This window comes from Passer domesticus, chromosome 8 (genome assembly GCF_036417665.1).
Source record: "Passer domesticus isolate bPasDom1 chromosome 8, bPasDom1.hap1, whole genome shotgun sequence".
Lineage (NCBI taxonomy): Eukaryota > Metazoa > Chordata > Aves > Passeriformes > Passeridae > Passer > Passer domesticus.
The window spans coordinates 42693321-42710957 of record NC_087481.1 but is presented as its reverse complement, the minus strand read 5'-3'; the positions used below and the strand labels follow the sequence as shown (position 1 = coordinate 42710957).

The window sequence follows — 17637 nt, the reverse complement described above, 5'->3', positions numbered from 1 at the left end:
GGGGAAAATACTTTGTGCATCAAATACATCTGATGTAGCCATTGGGGAGAGGTATGAGTTAGAAGGCAAATGAGATCATCAAGTGCAAGACCTATGCTGTAAGCCTGGCAATCTCTAAAATAGCAATACTATTTTAAAGAGATACCACCCTCTTCTCTAAATTATAGAGTGCAGAAAAGGAAAAAAATTATCCAGTAAAATCCTATCAGAAAAGTAAAATTAGTTGCAGAATGTAATAAATTGGTCTTCTGGTTCAAGAATTCTATAAAAATACTTGTTTTCTCTAAAACTGAAATATTTCTTGATTTTGACAAAAAGGAAGAATTTCCTGCTTATATTTTTTCATACATTTCTTATAGGAGTATACTGAAAATGGAAAAAGCACAATCTGCAACAGCCAACTGAGAAAATAAATTACCTGCAATTTATTCTGAATGTAAATGTCAACATAAGAGATTAACTCATTAAGTGGATTAATTAGTACTTGGAAATCTTGCATTCCTGAATGTCTAAGGATGCCATAGTATAAATCTATTTATCCATCAGGTCAATTGATTAAAATATAGATGTGCATGTAGTATTCCACTGGGGTAAAGTTCATCGTACTTTATGATGTCCACCACATTAAAAGTATAGCAGTCCAGAGCTAGATTATAATGGACAAATGCTAACATGGCTGATAAGCATAAATAAAGCTGGAAAAATCAATGCTAGTCCACTTTGAATGCTTACAAAATTACATAAAATTAAATGTGCTGCTGGTATTTTTACTGTTAGATGCATACACTAAGAGTATTTCCAAGAGGTGTAATGAGGTCTTAAGAATAATTCTGACTTGAACAATGACTGAATTTAATAGATTTTTCTTTTTTTGTTTCCCCAGTAACTTTCAATACCTTCAGGTTAAATACACTCAGAAGTTAAAGGATTTTCCTTCCTGCCATTGTTGCAAATTCAACCTGATATCAGTCTAAGCAGCAATTTAAACCAAGACAATTTAAACCTCTGTAGTACTTGAAGATTTCATTGTTGTCCTAGTATATCTCCAGAGGCACTTGTACAATCCCGTTGTTTTACTGGCATGATAAACCCACGTTTACATCCCACAGAAGTCAAAGGAATTTTATCAGATGGCCTCAGTAGACAATTGTTGGATCCTTCTCTTTGCACCACACTGTGGTGCAATATATCAGCCTTACAGTCCTATAGTGCTTGCACAGAAAAAAACCCATGAAACCAGGCAGTGGAAATTTGGCCTTGCTAAACCATTTTCTAAAGCTGCTGATAACCTAATTGTCTTTTGTTTTGCATTTTTTTATGCAGGTTGTTTACCTCCAACACTTTTGATGTTATTAGTGATGATGCTTTCATGGGCCTTCCTCATCTAGAATATTTGTGAGTGGACAAAAGTATATTTCCTGGCATAATTGAATGGAGTGGGTGGGCTTCCAATTTCCAGACATTGATTGACCAGAATCACTTTACAACCCATTGCAGGTTCATAGAGAACAACAACATTAAGTCAATTTCAAGAAATACATTCAGAGGACTAAAATCTTTAATTCACCTGTAAGTAACGTGATTGAATATATTATTTTGTATATTTAATATAGTAACTAAACCACTGTGTTGTTTCATTTCTCATTTTCATATATAACTGTTCATATTTATTTAAGTGGCATTAATAGTAATTTGATTAGGATGTTACCTTTGTGTTTCCACTGAAGACTTCCTGTGGTATGGGTGGAAGGCAAAGACACACAGTTTCCAAGCACTACATGTTTGGCAGTAGTTCCCTGACTTTCTGTGCTTGGAGCACAGGGGATTTCCAGCTGAGCATGTAGGAGCAGGGAGGAGTATGAATTGGGAATCTTGGCACTGGATGAGGTGAGTCCCAGTTTGGGACTTGGAAAGGAGGAAGGTGGCAGCTGTGTGAGGAATGTGAGAGGCTGAGGAATGGACCCACACCTCTTCCCAGCTGCCCCAGTCTGACATGGATCCAGGAGAATATTACAGCCATCCTTGGGACAGGCCACCACTGTCTGTGCCCGTGTCCACTTAAGATAGCAATAGAATACAGAAGAATTTGATTAAATCAAACTTGAAAATTCCCACCCAGAGCAATTTTAAATAGAAGAGTTGCAACAAGATGTTTTTGTTATGGCTTACTGATCTACTTCTTCCATTTTGCACCTACCCTACTCTGCACCCTGCCCTCTCCTGCACGAGAGCAGGAGCATCCCACAGTCAGGACCTGTCACACAGTGACACTGGCATCTGCTTGCTGTTCCTTGTGTGCTGCTCAGCCCTTTGGCTGTCCTTGCCCTCTGACCTGCTGCAGCCCCTTGCTGCATCAGCTGGGAGAGGAAGTTGCTCCAAGGCACTCTGGATGCCAGTGAGCTGCAGGAGCAACACTCCCCATGCCCTCACCAGCATGGGAGCATTTCTCACACTCTGCTCAGTAGGTGAGACACACACTGGCAACAAATACCTGCAACATTTCACTGCAAAAAAGAGTAGTTTCCTTGTCTCTGAGCTAGGAAGATAGTTTTTATCTTACAGCAAGTTTATCTTTTAGCAATAATTTAATTTAATGACGAGTACATTTTTTAAAAACAAAACACACACTATAAGAAAACAGAAAAAAAATACAAAAGAAGAAAAGGAAAAAAAAATCTGTAGTGTGGGTTTATACACACAAATCTGACATGGGTTTATACCCAGTTCTGAGCATCTGCATTCTGAGGCATGTCATGTGGTGTGTGTCATAAGCAGGGCATCCTGACCTTTTGGCCTTAACATGATAGCCTCGAAGAGGGTTTTGAAACAGGGCCATTTAACTTTTTCTTTCGTATATTTTGACAGAGGAGAGAAAGCAAAGGTTCCATTTTAAACAGTTAATGCATAAATATAATTAAATTGCAATTCACCACATCTTCACCACCTAGTAAATGTACCATAAAATACTTTATGCTTTCCCTTTTGGTCAGGACAAGATTTACAGCTGGCTGGAACCAAGCTTACTGTGACTACTCATGTAGATAAAGTTACTTATGGAATGGCTCTAGGTCTGAGGAAGAGGAACGAGAGAGGAGAGGGAAAGAGGTACATAAAAGGGCTGTGCACATCCCATAACAATGCATATTAGAGGTACAGGCAGAATTATGCTGTTGTTAGAAAAAAAATATAGCTGGATAAGGCTGGTAACTGGGACCCAATCTTCAAAATATTTATGCACATGAATACCTTTATATTCACAAATGGGTACAGTACATTATTTATCATATTCATTTACTTATTTAGTAGCTGCTGCTGCCAGTGAACACATTGCTTTTCTAAAACAGAGGAAGGCACAGTTTCTTCTCCACAGGAAGGCTACCATCTTGTCTTGCCTGTTACATTGCTTTCTGGGGTTGCCTCAGGAGTTTCACAAGAGAAAACATATGCAAAAGACAGATCCACATTTGAGGAGCAACTGCCATTTGCATGCACATTTCTGGGACATAGATTTGTGCATCATGCTGCACCATTGTCTGTGGAGCACTATTCACAAAGACAATGAGAAATTTGTGGAAAATAACTGCAAATGCGCCACTAGTTTAATCTGCTTGAAGAACCACTCCCCATCTTTTGGGGAAAATTGCATATACACATTAAGAATGATCATTTGGCACCCTGAGGCACTTTTCATTTAAGAAACAAGAGAGTACTTGTGTACATAAAATATTTAAAGTAATCATAGTAAATGAGCATGCAAATAAGTTCTATGAAGTTAGATAAGATGAACTTTGTTCTATTTATTCTATTTACTTCATTTTTGAAACATAAATTTTGGAATGCAGTAAGCTATCCAAACATTTTTACTTTTATAATGCAATTAACTTCAATAATTACAGTGTGTCCTTATGGTAAAAGAGAGCCATGTAGAATTTATTATTGTGCAACAGGTTTTATTTGCTGGTCAAAGTACATTTAAAAACAGAAAAATTTTTAAAAGATTGCATTCTTTTTTACTAATTTACTAATTTAATGTCAGAATCTTACAGGTAGCATTGGATGGTAATTTCTATGCACAATACATGATTTTGATTGCATTTCTCTCACAACTGTCACCATTAGTTTACCTGCATGTTTGAGCCAACCTTTACTCTCTTATTATAATCCAAAAATCACATACAGCACCATCTAGGCAAGACAGAGTTTTCTGATATGTAAGTATGCTTTTTAACAGTGGACAATAAAATGCATAATTTTCATTCAAAAATTGGCAAATGGATAAACCTTGCTTAAATTTCTCTGTCAGTCATGTACCCATGGCAGCAGTGAACCACTCCAACTTCCAAGTACACCCTCCCTTTTAGTTTGCTATATAATAACATATAAAAACAATATAGGGCATTAAACTTGTCTCAGCTCGCAAGTCCACACAGCTTTCTCCATGTGAGTTATCTGACTTTTAAAGGATTGCTCTGGAGCATAAAATTGCACATAAGTGAAGCACATGATACATTCACATACAGTGTTACAATCAGATTTCACTACTTTGAAAGTAATGAAATCAGAATAGACTGATGGAAGCATCCCATATTTACTATTACTGATCAGACAAACACTTATTTTTAAATGAGGCAGCAGACCTCATTTGTACATGTGGTCTTGTTCTTGTATTTAAGTATGTGCCTAAGTGTCTTTGCTTGGCTAGAGAAATTGTGGTTGATAAATAACATTTATGTTTACAAGTTAAAAGAGAAGAGGTTCTAAGTCTTACTAGCTACAGGTTCTAACAGTGATCTTAATCAAGAATGATTTCTCTCAATTTTTGTTTCTTCTCATAAGTAATAAATAATTCTGTTAATTGGAAGAGGCATAGACTATACCCTACAACATTATTCTTCTTCTGTCATGCCCTCTGTGACATCTGAGACCTTTGGCAGACTCGCAGAGACAGGCAGACTGAAATGTAATATACTGTCTGTTCAAAGCCTGCTCACATTTCTTTGTCACTTTTACTAGCTGGAATACTCACTGAATTTAAACAAGTTTTCCCAACATTGAAAACTGGGAATTAATAACATTTTTTTGCTGGTCTAATACACACTTACACACATGCACATGCCAGAAAAGCAATTCATGCCCATCAGCCATTTATTGCCTATTACTGCATATTTTCAAAAACTATGAGCTAAACCTAAGCCCATCAGCCCATATTAGTAAGATTTTCCTTCCAGAAGAGGTACAAGAAAGTGGGGAAATTGCAGTGATATGAGCACCATGTATTGGGATCTCATAGAGAAAACATCAGTAGATCCAATCATGACTAATTCTTTTAAAATGTTAAATGGTGTTGGCAAAACACCAAAGGTGATAGCACATTTTACTCTGCAACGTGAAGTATTGTAAATGCTGCAAAGCTGCTGAAGAGTGAGAAAGCAGAAGGAGGCATGGCATTTTAGTGGAAGGAAAACTCACAAAGTAAATGAGCTTAACAGCAATCTTTCAGAACTAAGTGCTGGAGAATACCAGTGTTCTTTGCCATAAGTAAAAACCCCACACAGTATATCACAGTTTGCAAAAATTGTAGTTTCATGAACAACTAGCACTAATAATGAAGTGTTTTCTTTTTCAGGAGTCTTGCAAATAATAATCTCCAGTCACTTCCAAAAGACATATTTAAAGGCTTGGATTCTTTAACAAATGTGTAAGAAAGCAATCTTTTTAATCTTTTAATTATAATAGAAGTATAAACAGATTATTTTAGAGCACATTCTGAGTAACCATTCAAACCAGTAGCCAGTAATGGGTCTTGTTACTGGGTAGAGACTACACAGTATGAATAGGCTTGGGTTTTTTGTCTGCTGTTGTTGAGAATTTGTGATGGTTTTGAATATTCCACCAGTTATGAAGATAAGTAATATTTTTAGTAGTTATGTAATAAAGCTGCATGTTCATTAAGATTTTGTGAATAAGAAGGGAGGATCCTTAGGGATGCATGAGAGAGCAAGGCATGCAGGGAAGGTGGAAGATATTTAATGGAGTAACATTTTAATGTGCAAGCGATTCCATCTGGTCTGGGATAGTAAGCTCAGAAAATCCTTTGCCTGCTCCCAGTTCGAGCAGGGGAGGCTGAACCCCCAGAGCAGAGCTGCAGCAGTGAGATGTGGCCATGGGCAGTGTATCTGGAGCATTACTTGGCAAGGCTGAGCATGGCCAGGTGGTTGCACAGTCTGGTCCTGGCCCTCGCCTGTTCCTGTACATACGATCGCAAATCTGACTGAAGACAGCTGTAAAAGCCTTCAACACAGCTCCTCTGCTTGTCTCTCCTAAATGATGGCCCTAAATGATGTATCTAAAGGAGACAGTGAATACTGACTGGCTGACCATCAGGTTACATGAATTCCTATTTTGTTATCTAGAATGCCTCTACTGAGAAAGGGTAACACAAAGGAAACAGGGTTCATTAGTTTGGGAGGATTTTGCATACCTGTAAACTTGGGGAAATCGATAAAAATTTCTGATTGATCACCAAATTGAGGTCTTCTTGATTACCTTAATGTAATTAAATCTGTGTGGGTTCTGGTATGTAGATTTAACTATGGGTCAGATAAATTAAGCCAGGAAGGCCTCAAGTAAGAATAAGCAAGAGGGCACATATTTACCAAAAGCCAAAAGCCAAAAGCCAGTTTTGTTGTTCTCAAGGAGAAATACATTAGCTGGCTGCTTATTTTCAATGCATGATTTATTTGTTGTAGAGATCTTAGAGGCAATGCATTTAATTGTGACTGCAAACTGAAGTGGTTAGTGGAGTGGCTGGGCAGCACCAATGCAACAGTTGAAGACATTTACTGTGAAAGCCCACCAGAATATAAGAAGCGCAAGATCAATAGTCTCTCTCCAAAAGAGTTTGATTGCATTATTACAGGTAATGTGCCTCAAATTATTTCATCTTGTTAAAGTCAAGTCAAAGCTGTTGTTTTTCATTCTAGAGCGCATTTTTGCAGGAACACTGCATTCTGGATGGAATTTGTACTAAAATCAATATGATCTCTGCTGGTCTAAGTCTGACATGGGAATCATTTGGGAGCAGGGTCCTATATTTCAGTATCTACTCAAACTTTAGTATGTTACATAATGATTTGGAAAACTGGGACATAAAACAGTACCTCTTTTTATTGAGAAAGATTGAAAACCAAATTGCAGTGCTCCTTTACCAACAGAAAAATTCGACTAGTGATGAAATACTGTAATTTGTAATAAATTGGTATCTGATAAGCAGATGTTTTTTCAGTACAGTATGTAAAGTATCTCTGTAATTATCATCTGTTCTGTGCAATTTGCAGAATTTGAAGTTTATCAGTCCCTGCCATACCAATCTCTGTCAGTAGATACTTTCTCATATATGAATGATGAACACGTGGTTATTGCTCAGCCTTTTACTGGAAAATGCATCTTTCTTGAATGGGACCATGTGGAAGTGATGTTCAGGAATTACGACAACATTACAGGTATGAACACTGCTTGACAAATAACATTTCAACAAATTATCCAAAAAGTGGTACTAACCCTGTCTCTTACTTCTCTTTTTATAGGTACTTCAACTGTTGTGTGTAAACCTATAGTTATTGAGAGTCAGCTGTATGTCATTGTCGCACAGCTGTTTGGAGGCTCCCACATATATAAAAGAGATATTTTTGCTAATAAGTTTATAAAAATTCAAGATATTGAAATCCTTAAAATCCGAAAACCCAATGACATTGAAACTTTCAGGATTGCTGAAGACTGGTATTTTGTTGTTGCAGACAGTTCAAAGGCTGGTTTCACCACGGTTTACAAGTGGAATGGGAATGGATTTTATTCCCATCAGTCTCTGCATGCCTGGTACAGAGATACTGATGTGGAGTATCTTGAAATATCTGGCAAACCACATTTAATTCTGTCAAGTAGTTCGCAAAGACCTGTAATATATCAATGGAACAAAGGAACAAATGAATTTGTTAAGCGGTTTGATATTCAAGATATGGAAGATGCATATGCAGTGAAGCATTTCAAGGTGAAAGAGGATGTATACATTTGCTTAACAAGATTTATTGGGGACTCTAAAGTAATGAAATGGGGTGGTTCAGCATTTCTGGATTTACAAAGGATGCCATCCCGAGGGTCAATGGTATTCCAACCACTTCAGATAAATAATTATCAATATGCCATTCTTGGAAGTGATTATTCTTTCACTCAAGTCTATTATTGGGATGCGGAAAAGGCAAAATTTGTGAAGTTTCAAGAATTAAACGTGCAGGCACCAAGATCTTTCATACATGTCTCCATCGATAAACGAGATTTTCTCTTTGCTTCAAGTTTTAAGGGAACTACATTGATTTATAAACATGTCATAGTTGACTTAAGCGCATGAGACTCATAATTCTGAGATTACATCAGACTTTCTACTGTAAGCGGACAAAATGAACTAAATGCATGATGACTCTCTTATCTTACTTCCAAATGAATGCCTTTAAAAGTTGAGATTGCTAGAACAAAGTATTACTAGTATCTTCATCTTTAATTGTCAAGTCTAGTGGTGTTGGAAGTTGCATTTTTTAACAAAAAGAAATTAAATTAACTGTTCTTTGCATCCACAATATGTAAATACATGTGCAACTGCATCTGTTGCTATAAAGAATATTAAGATGTACTTTTCCATTTATTTATTCACCTGTTTGAAACAACTGCCAAATAAAATGTTTACATTTTGTGTCTTTCACATTCCAAATATTATTTGCAGGTGATACTTTTTATTTGTGTATATATTATACACACATAAAATAAAGCCAAGAAGGCATATTGCCCAATGCAGTGTTGTACTGCATAGAAGATGCACAAAAGATCAGGTGGGTTTTACTAATAACAAGAAGTTCTTGATAAAAATACTGCATTGAAACACAAGCCTATAAATTATCACCTGGACAATCCTGGCACTTATGTAAAGCTTCACTCACTTAAACAGATCTCTAACCAGAAAAAAGAATTCAGTTATCTAGATGTGCTTGTAGGATGAAGGGTTCAGTTATACACATCTAATTGTAGGATAGGCCTTTGTACTGTGTATAGCTGTTTCTAAAAATCTACAAAGAGCTTGGCAGAAAAAAAGACAAGGTAAAGGTCTCTGTTTCTTCACCTGATGCTGAAGCAGCACAAAACAAATCTCTTGTACAGCACTGGGGCTGTTACTGTGCTGAAAGCTAGAAGTAAAGCTTATTTTTCAGCTAGCATTATTTCTATAGCTGAACTGTCACACATCACTTGCATGAATTCTGTGTCCTTGTCAAGTCTTTCCACTGTTATTGCAATTATTTAGTCTACAATGAATTTATTCCTTATTCAGAATGAAGCTAGTGAATGGGAAGTTATTTTTTTCCACTACCCTGCAATGAATCTTAGTACCAGGTACTTCTGAAATTCAGGGAACTTTCAATGTTTGTATAGTGTATGCAACTCCAGGGAAGCTAACTATATCTGTTAAATTGTGCCAAATCTAAATGTGGCATGAAAATCTATCACAAGCTCAAAGTTAAAATAGTCTTTTGTTTGCATTCATCTAGTGCACCACTTGAGAGAAACCTACACTGATGCTGAAGCTGATTTGGTGCAGCTCAGGAGGAAAGCTCAAGTTTATTTTAGACACCTTTGCATTCACTTAAGTTGCCAAGCATTGTGCTTCAGTGCCATCTTTAAAATAGAGACATGAATGCTGTGTTCATTTCTAGACATTTCTACCATTCACAGATGTTGACTGGTGAATAAAACTAATCATACTGTGCATGTCAGCTAATCACGTGAGCTGATTAATGTATATTTAGGAAGCCAGACCTAAACAGTATTCTTCTGTAATAAAGAATGGAGGTTTTTTTTTAATATTTAATGTTATTTAAAAAGAAAAATTCTTACCTGAACAATGCTGCTCTAATAAGTTAATTTTTCTGATGCCTTTTTATCCGTAGCTGCATATGCTCTGCTAAGCATTTGGCTTAATAACTACCTATTCCACAAGTATTTACAATGTGAGTAGAAAGATTTTAAACTATGTTTCACAGCTGAAACATCCCAATTTTTTCTTAAATACATTTCCAAAAATCATCCTAATAAATACTCTCTTGTTTGGCAGTTTCCTTTATATGTCAAACCATATTTCCTTTATATAGTTATAGCTGTTACATCAGCATGATTTCAAACCCCAGATGAACCCAAATAATAATTTTTATTATTTCTCAACATTGGATGCATATCTGTGATTTGCAACTCAGTTTGTCTGTTTCTTCTTTAGTGCCCTTTGCATGGGAAAGGAATGAAATACAAAGTCATGAACTCATCTCCAATCTACCAGCAAACCATTAAGTGTTTTCTATTCTTCTTGTCTTCTGTTTCAATCTTTTACTTAAGGTCCTATTGAATTATATGCACTGGTTTTTATCTGATTTCCCCCATTAAACTTGCCTACATGCACTCTCTATCAAATTATAAAGATAATGGCTATGCATCCTTCTCATTATGAACATATTATAAACATCTGGCTGAATTTAAGTGGAGTTGGAGAAACTTGCTAATCTGCTACCAACATTTATTTACAAACAACATATTGCCTCACAGTGTACCTTGAAAAAGTTACATTTCATGGAAATGTATTCCAGAGGCAGCCAGCTATGCTGGCTAAGGCCTGTGCTGTCATAGTGCTATGATTGCTTTCCTGAGTTACCTCATTCTGAAATGCTGTGACAGACTCACAGGAATTCACTGTTACTCCTGGGTTTAAAGGAGGAATTTAAATGCCTGCAAGGGTGTGAGTCACTAGAATTTTACATTCACAATACATATAAAATACATATAAAACTAGCCATGGTACAGTAGGGTAGCAAGGGGTCAATCTTCTGGAGAACACAATGGCAGTATCAGTTTGGTTGTTCCTTCAGAAAAATTTTTCCTGTAGTCAAGCACTAGTGATTTGGGAAGTTCTTAATGCCTAAGTCATTTTTGGAAGGTCAGCTAATTACTATAAAATGCTGAATCTAAACCTGTTTTCTTTTGAAAATCCCTTTCTCTAGTCCATTATGTCAGGTGGAGACTCACAGGGACAACAGCCAGTTTCTTATTGTGTGACTATAGCTTTTCTTTGTACCACATAAGGAACTGGGGTATTTTTAGAACAGAACTCATAATCCTTAACGTGGAAGAGTGTAAAGGCTCATTAGGTGGCTCCCTGTGCTGTTTCTTCCTGATTTCGGAGACTGGGCATCTTAACATCTCATCTGAACATAAAGCTAATGCCTATTCCATCCTGGTTCTCTGCTCAGTACTTCTTCTGATATCAGTGGAAGAGTCAGAAAAAGAACTAGAAAAGAACCTTTTATCATATATACATTGATACTTTTTTAAAATGCAATTTAAAAAACCATATTTCTTTCAGCAAAATCTATGTTACTTGTGGCTGACTGGTTGTCTTCTGTAGTTGTAATGGATTTTCTGAACTCCCTAATTGTTTTGTTTATGACTGACAGAGTATGTAAGGTACTAAATGTATTACAGAAGACAGTATTGAAGGTTATTAACGTATACTGCTGATCCTTGATGCTGCTTAGTCATGTTAATGTCTAAGACAGAAAAAAAAGAACATTAATGGAATAGTATTGTATTCCTACAACTACTTCATTAGATTTTTAATAGAGCACAAATATAAAAGAATATGCACCTCTCTACTTGGGAAGAGATATATAAAATACATTCAGAATACCTGATACTATACCGTGTGTAACTTTTTTTTGTCTATTGCAATGCCTAGGACTTGCAGATATTTTTGTTTCTACTTATTTGAAAAATTATTCCAAAATGCACTCTTCCTAATAAGAAAGAAATTCAGTAAGGAAATATCTTGTTGTGTAAAGTAACAAAGCAAACAGAAATGTATTACTGGTTTGTATTTCATTTTAATTATAACTTCTCCTAAATATTTTAATTTTTAAACTTTATTTGAAGGGGTTGTAACAGCCACTCACTCGAAGTATCCTTGAGGATGGGAAACAATTATTAGCATAGTTAATGATGTGTGATATGCTTTGATATGTTCTAGTGGGAAGCTCACTAACAGCTGTATTTATGTATATAACCATTAAAACATATTGTGTTAGCATTCAATGGAAAATAAAGAATATTTAAACTATAGAAGTAACAAAAAGTCTTCAGACTGACAATAGCACCAAGAGAAAGCGGAGAAGTCAGCATGCCCAAAATGTTACAACTAGGAACAGAATGTAAGCCCACAGCAGTCTCAAGAGAGTGGAAGTTTCCCCTTTCAAGGAAGTATTTTCCTTTCCATGAAACACATAATGTGTTTCCCCTCAGTGGGCAACCCTGAAAATCCAGATAATCACCCAGTTCTTGAAAAATACAGTAAGAGGCTTACAAACTTAATGCACTATGCCCAATATTCCAATATTCTAATACGTGGATTTTTTTTTTCCTTTTGACACCTCTCTGCTGCATCAGTCTCAGCCCTGGTGGCACAGAGGGAGTGGTGAGCACGCTACCGCCCACTGAAAGGGCCAGGGCCCTGCCAGGGCCAGACAGAAATTAAGCCAGGTTCAGCAGATGGAAAATGCAAACCCAAGCACTCAATTCACTCAGCTGTTAATGCCTCCCCCACTGCCTAGCAGGTTTTCTCTCTGATTTGTTATACATATTGCCAACAGTTCCCACTACCTTTCATATGCCTGCAAGCCTTCCCCTCTCATTCCTGCTGATCTGGAGACCTAAGTGTGGTAGTAAAGCTGTGATTTAGACTCCTATTGATTAGAAAGGCTGAATGTGTTTTTGTGGCTGGGAACTCTCGGATAAATGTCGAGGTCTTGGGGAGTTCAACTCCTCCCGACCGATCTGCGGTACACTGCCTGACTTACTGCTAATGGCAACTTCTCTTCCTTACTGATGACTCTGAATTCTAATGGCTGGTGTTACAGGCATGTCTCTGTTTATAGTTCACTTAAACAAAGTGCTCAGAGGCAAACCTAACCCTATTTCTATTCAGGAATTTTCCTGAAATGAACTGTAACTACAAAGAGCTCCAGTGTGCTATACAGAAGTGGTGTTGTATTTGTGCTTTGAGACTTTGAATTGCTCCAATTAGTTATGGTAGTGTAATACTTCTGTCTTCAAATTTGTTACAGTAGAAAGCAATTTGCCCCTAAATATGCATATTTATATTCATATAATTGTTTATTTATACTCCAAATAAACGGAAATGAATGATAGCAATAATTATGTTACTGTTCCAAATCTCCCATTCATCAAATCAATTTCTGAATTCTCAAAAGTTGTTTTCAACTCAGCCTTACTTTATTCTTCCTACTGAATTATTTCAATTGAAAAAGGACTTTCTGACCCATTCTCCCTTCCTGTTCGAAGGCCTGGATAGCGACACCAGTATGTTAGCAAGTTGTCAACCTGCCCAGATGGTGAGCATCCAAAAATGCTGAAAGAGCTTCAGAATAAACAGGCTGATCCGCTAAGAATACATAGTCCTTCATTAAAAACCATTTGTGTGCAAAAGAAGTAACAAATATTATACCTATTTTTCTAGAAAGTTAATGGGATAAATAACCAGTGGGATTTCAGACCAGTAATATTCAATATCTGAAATTATAAATTAAAATGGAAGTGTAAAATTTCAGTAGAAATTAGGTAACTAAGCAAGTGGGACAGGATGACTAGTGAAGTTGAGGGTCCAGAAAGGCAAAATACTAAACATAGGAAAGAAATGCTCACAAAGTTTAAATTTAGTAGTACAGAAAGTCAACCTGACATTGTTGTGAACAACTCAGAAAGATACTGATCTCAATGTACAGCAACAGGAAAGGACAAATAATGCTGCCACATGTACAGGATAACAGGGAGATTACAACACTACATGTCATGGCAAATCACTGCCTTATTTGAGATACTGCATGCAGTACTCATGTAGCCATCTCAAAAAACTCAGTAAGGTAATTAAGGACCCAGAAAAAATTTATTGAAGGTGTGGAACATGATGGCACTTGATACTATCAAATCCCAAGCCATAAACCAAAATACTTACCCCCACAAATTAAAAATTAAAATGTTAATTTAAATTAAATTAAAATTAAAACACAAATTAAAATGTGGCATTCACTGTCATAGGCAGTGACATAGGTGACAATAATACAGCATTCTGAAAGTCAAACATGGATAAATTACATAAAGAAATTAATTCTATCACTTTAGTACTGAAGAAAATTGCTCTTTTTTAGGGAAGAGAAGAGTCTTTGCATTTTTGTGAGAAACATCTGGTTGTAACCATTTGGGATGAAAAGCCAAGCAGCTGGATAATGAATGTGCTCCAGTATTGCATTTCCTATTTTCAGTTCTTGAGACATAGTACTCAGAAATTAGCTCAACTTTGTTGCTGAGGTCCACAAAAAAAAAAAAAAATAAGATGTACATATGACACAGCCATTCAGAAACATTTGCAATACTGAGAATGTGAACGTTGAAAAAAATATGTAAAATACCAGCTACATAATTTCTTGAAATTATGTCAACATTTTAAAAAAAATTTGGCAAACAATTTGCAAGCACTTGAGAATGTAATTGCACAACTTAGGCTGACTTCAGCTATGTTAAGTCATGACAGAAGTAGATTCCCATGGGAAGAACAGAACTCAGCTTTTTATAAGCTTATTATTAGCTTTGAATATTAGAGCTGTAGGAATATTAGTAGCAAAGTACCTTATGATTAAGCAGGTAATAGTATTGTCCTGTGAAGGAGTAATTTCTAAACGACAGGAACAAATCAACAATTTTGGAAAAACAAACAAACAAGCAATTCCCATTGTCACAATTTCCAAATAACTGTGTAATTTGTAACCCTTATCCCATTCCCTTTTGTCCCCCATATACAATAACATAAAGATACTGTCCATTTAGGAAAACAACATGCATATGTTGGTCCAAACTGTGAAACAAAGCAAGAAAAATGACAAATCTGGAACAGAAAGTTTAATTGCACATGTGAAAATCTATATTTTCTGATAGACATATTACTACTAAAAAGAGAGCATCCTTTTAATGTTTACACTTGAAGGCATAGATTGCAAACACAAATAAAAATCCACTGCTTCTAAATAATTCATATGCACTGACATAAGCCTAGTCTCAAATCTTATCTTTAACTTTTTTCTTAGCATTATTTAAGATAACAATGACTCCTTAAAAGCAAACTCACTTCAAGGCTGAGACCAAGAAAAAATATCTGGTACAACAGCTGCTAGAAAAGCTTTGCCTTTTCTACAGGGTTCTGGACTATATCAAACTGCAACAGCACTATGATAATCATATTTTATTAGCTTGAACCAAATTGGAAATGAATGTTTGTTCCAAAATTACAACTCATTTCAGAATTTCTGTAAAATCATTTTGAGAGCAGTGATGCAATCAGAGGACCTAAGAGTAAGAAAAAAGGAAGCTAATTTCTACTGCTTATCAAAAAATCTTATAAGTGTGGTTGTGACTCCATCCAAAAGTTGTATAAATGCAATAAAGCACAATTGCAAAATAATCACTTAAAGAATGATATGAACTGCAAAGTGTACCTGGCAAGACTGTTACAAATAAGTTATGCCATAGCAATATTACTCTATACAGCCAGAGCCCCCTTGAACCAGTAAATTGCAAAGGCCCTTCCTTTTCTGAGAATACCTTATAGCCCTCCTTGCTCCTGCACATGGAGCAGGCAGCCCAGAACTGCCCTTGGAAGAAGAGAAGGAGCTCCAATCATGCCTCAACAAAACAATTTCCTTGAAGTACAGCCACAGACCAGAGGTGTTCCTCTCAGTGACAAGGACAACTCAGCAAGGTCTTGAGGGCACCAGCTCGTGCATGTCAGAACATTCCCAGTTTTGCTGGTATTTCAGAGGGAGTAATCAGCCTGTGTGTGTCATCAAACCCAGCTCACTTAGCGTCCACTTGCTGGGAGCCAGGAACAGATTGCAGAGGTCAGCACACGCCGCAAAAGCTTGGTCAGCCCATTCCTAGGGGGCTGCCACTCTGGCACTGTTCACAGGATCTGAGCTAGCTGAGGTTACAGGGACATAAAAATAACCATTTGGAGTTAGCCCTGGGCTCGTGTGCTCCACTATCCTGCCTGCTTGGCCACAAGTGATGCTTATTAGAAAACCCAACAATATGGAATAACAGCGCTATGATTTCACAGTATACCCTCTCAGCCTCCTGCAAGAAAGGAAAATAAACCCTGCTTCTTTCCTTAAGGAGATGTTCTTGTGGACAGCAAAATGCCCGGAATAGGTACATCCCTCATGCAAGGCAGCAGCAGGGTTTTTTGCTCTAATGAGGAATGCTCTTCTGCATTGCGGCTCCTGGAGGTAATGAAGGAGCACTGACTCAATTAAAAAATAATGAACAAAAAAAGACCCCACTTATGGCTGTGACTCTGACAAAAGGAAAGGGCTTTAAAATCTGTGTTGCAAGGTTTTCTTTCCTTAACAAAAGCTGGAGTTGCATTTCAGATTGCTCCCCTTTGAGCATACTGGTACAAGCAAACTGCCAGGAGTGAGCATTGCACCAGCTTGCTGGAATAATGGTGAGAGGTGCACAGGCTGAGTGATGTTAGTGTTTCATATGTTTATCATATGTCTGTATATAAATACCAACATAAATATGCTTTATATAATAATGTAACAATATAATAAATCATTCACGTGTATAAATATACAAAAATGTATTCTAGAGTCCCAATACACTAATACTGATCCATTACCTGTGACAAGGTTATTTACATTTTATGTAATTTTTGTTCTGGGGAAAAGTAGAAGCTAATGAAGAATAATATCCTTCAAGTAAGGCTTATAAACAATTGCTTAATAATTCATAGGAGTTGCAAGTAAGGAAGCATCCCCCTTCTTGCCCTGCAGAGCAGCCCCAGGCAGATAGCTTACAGAATAGGAAACATACTGTGTAAGTGCCAAGAAATGCAGCTGATTGAAATAGTTCTCTCCCTTTCCCCGAAGAGAAACTATACATTCAGTCATTTCTACTGCTGTACAAAGTCAGTTAAAGTGACAGTGACAAAATATAATTGAACAAATTATCTTCTTTTCAAAGTCACAAAGGGCATTATAGAACAGAACAAAAGAAGACATGCAAAAATGGCAACTATGAGCAATTTCCACTTTCCTCCACTCCTCCTAGGGAGCTCTGACCCTCAATGGCACTCAAGCTGTACTTCTGTTTTCTGATTTTTGTACTGTACTGCCTGCCAGAAATCTCTGGAAAGTCACCACCACAAACTTTAATGTTACATAATATTTTATATCTCCTTTGTTTTTTCTCTCCGTGGTGCTTCGTGCTATGAAGAAGAAAGAAATACTCCCTCTTGTCTGCTACTAATTCTCTAACTGAGTAACTTAAAAGGAGTATGTATTTAATTATTACATCATTTCTACTCAAGCAGGTTGCAGAATGGTAGCTGATAACCTTCTGCCTACTCCTGTTTTTTATCTGAGTTTCAAAGAATATCTGCCCTTCCCTCTTTCAAGCCCTTTGGCTTTAGTAGATGTGTTGAACAAG

The 17637-nt window shown here is 36.7% G+C and overlaps 1 protein-coding gene across 4 annotated transcripts in view; it reads left to right on the top strand.

Moving 5' to 3' along the window:
- LGI1 (leucine rich glioma inactivated 1) overlaps positions 1 to 9963 on the top strand; it is a 29958-nt gene extending 19995 nt beyond the window's left edge. For all 4 annotated transcript variants that reach the window (XM_064430869.1, XM_064430871.1, XM_064430870.1 and 1 more), the window contains 6 exons: positions 1324 to 1395; positions 1498 to 1569; positions 5627 to 5698; positions 6750 to 6919; positions 7338 to 7502; positions 7587 to 9963. In XM_064430869.1, coding sequence (XP_064286939.1) covers positions 1324 to 1395; positions 1498 to 1569; positions 5627 to 5698; positions 6750 to 6919; positions 7338 to 7502; positions 7587 to 8404 — 1369 coding nt within the window. In that variant the 3' untranslated portion in view covers positions 8405 to 9963. The remainder of the gene's footprint in view (positions 1 to 1323; positions 1396 to 1497; positions 1570 to 5626; positions 5699 to 6749; positions 6920 to 7337; positions 7503 to 7586) is intronic.
- The last annotated feature ends 7674 nt before the right edge of the window (positions 9964 to 17637 follow it).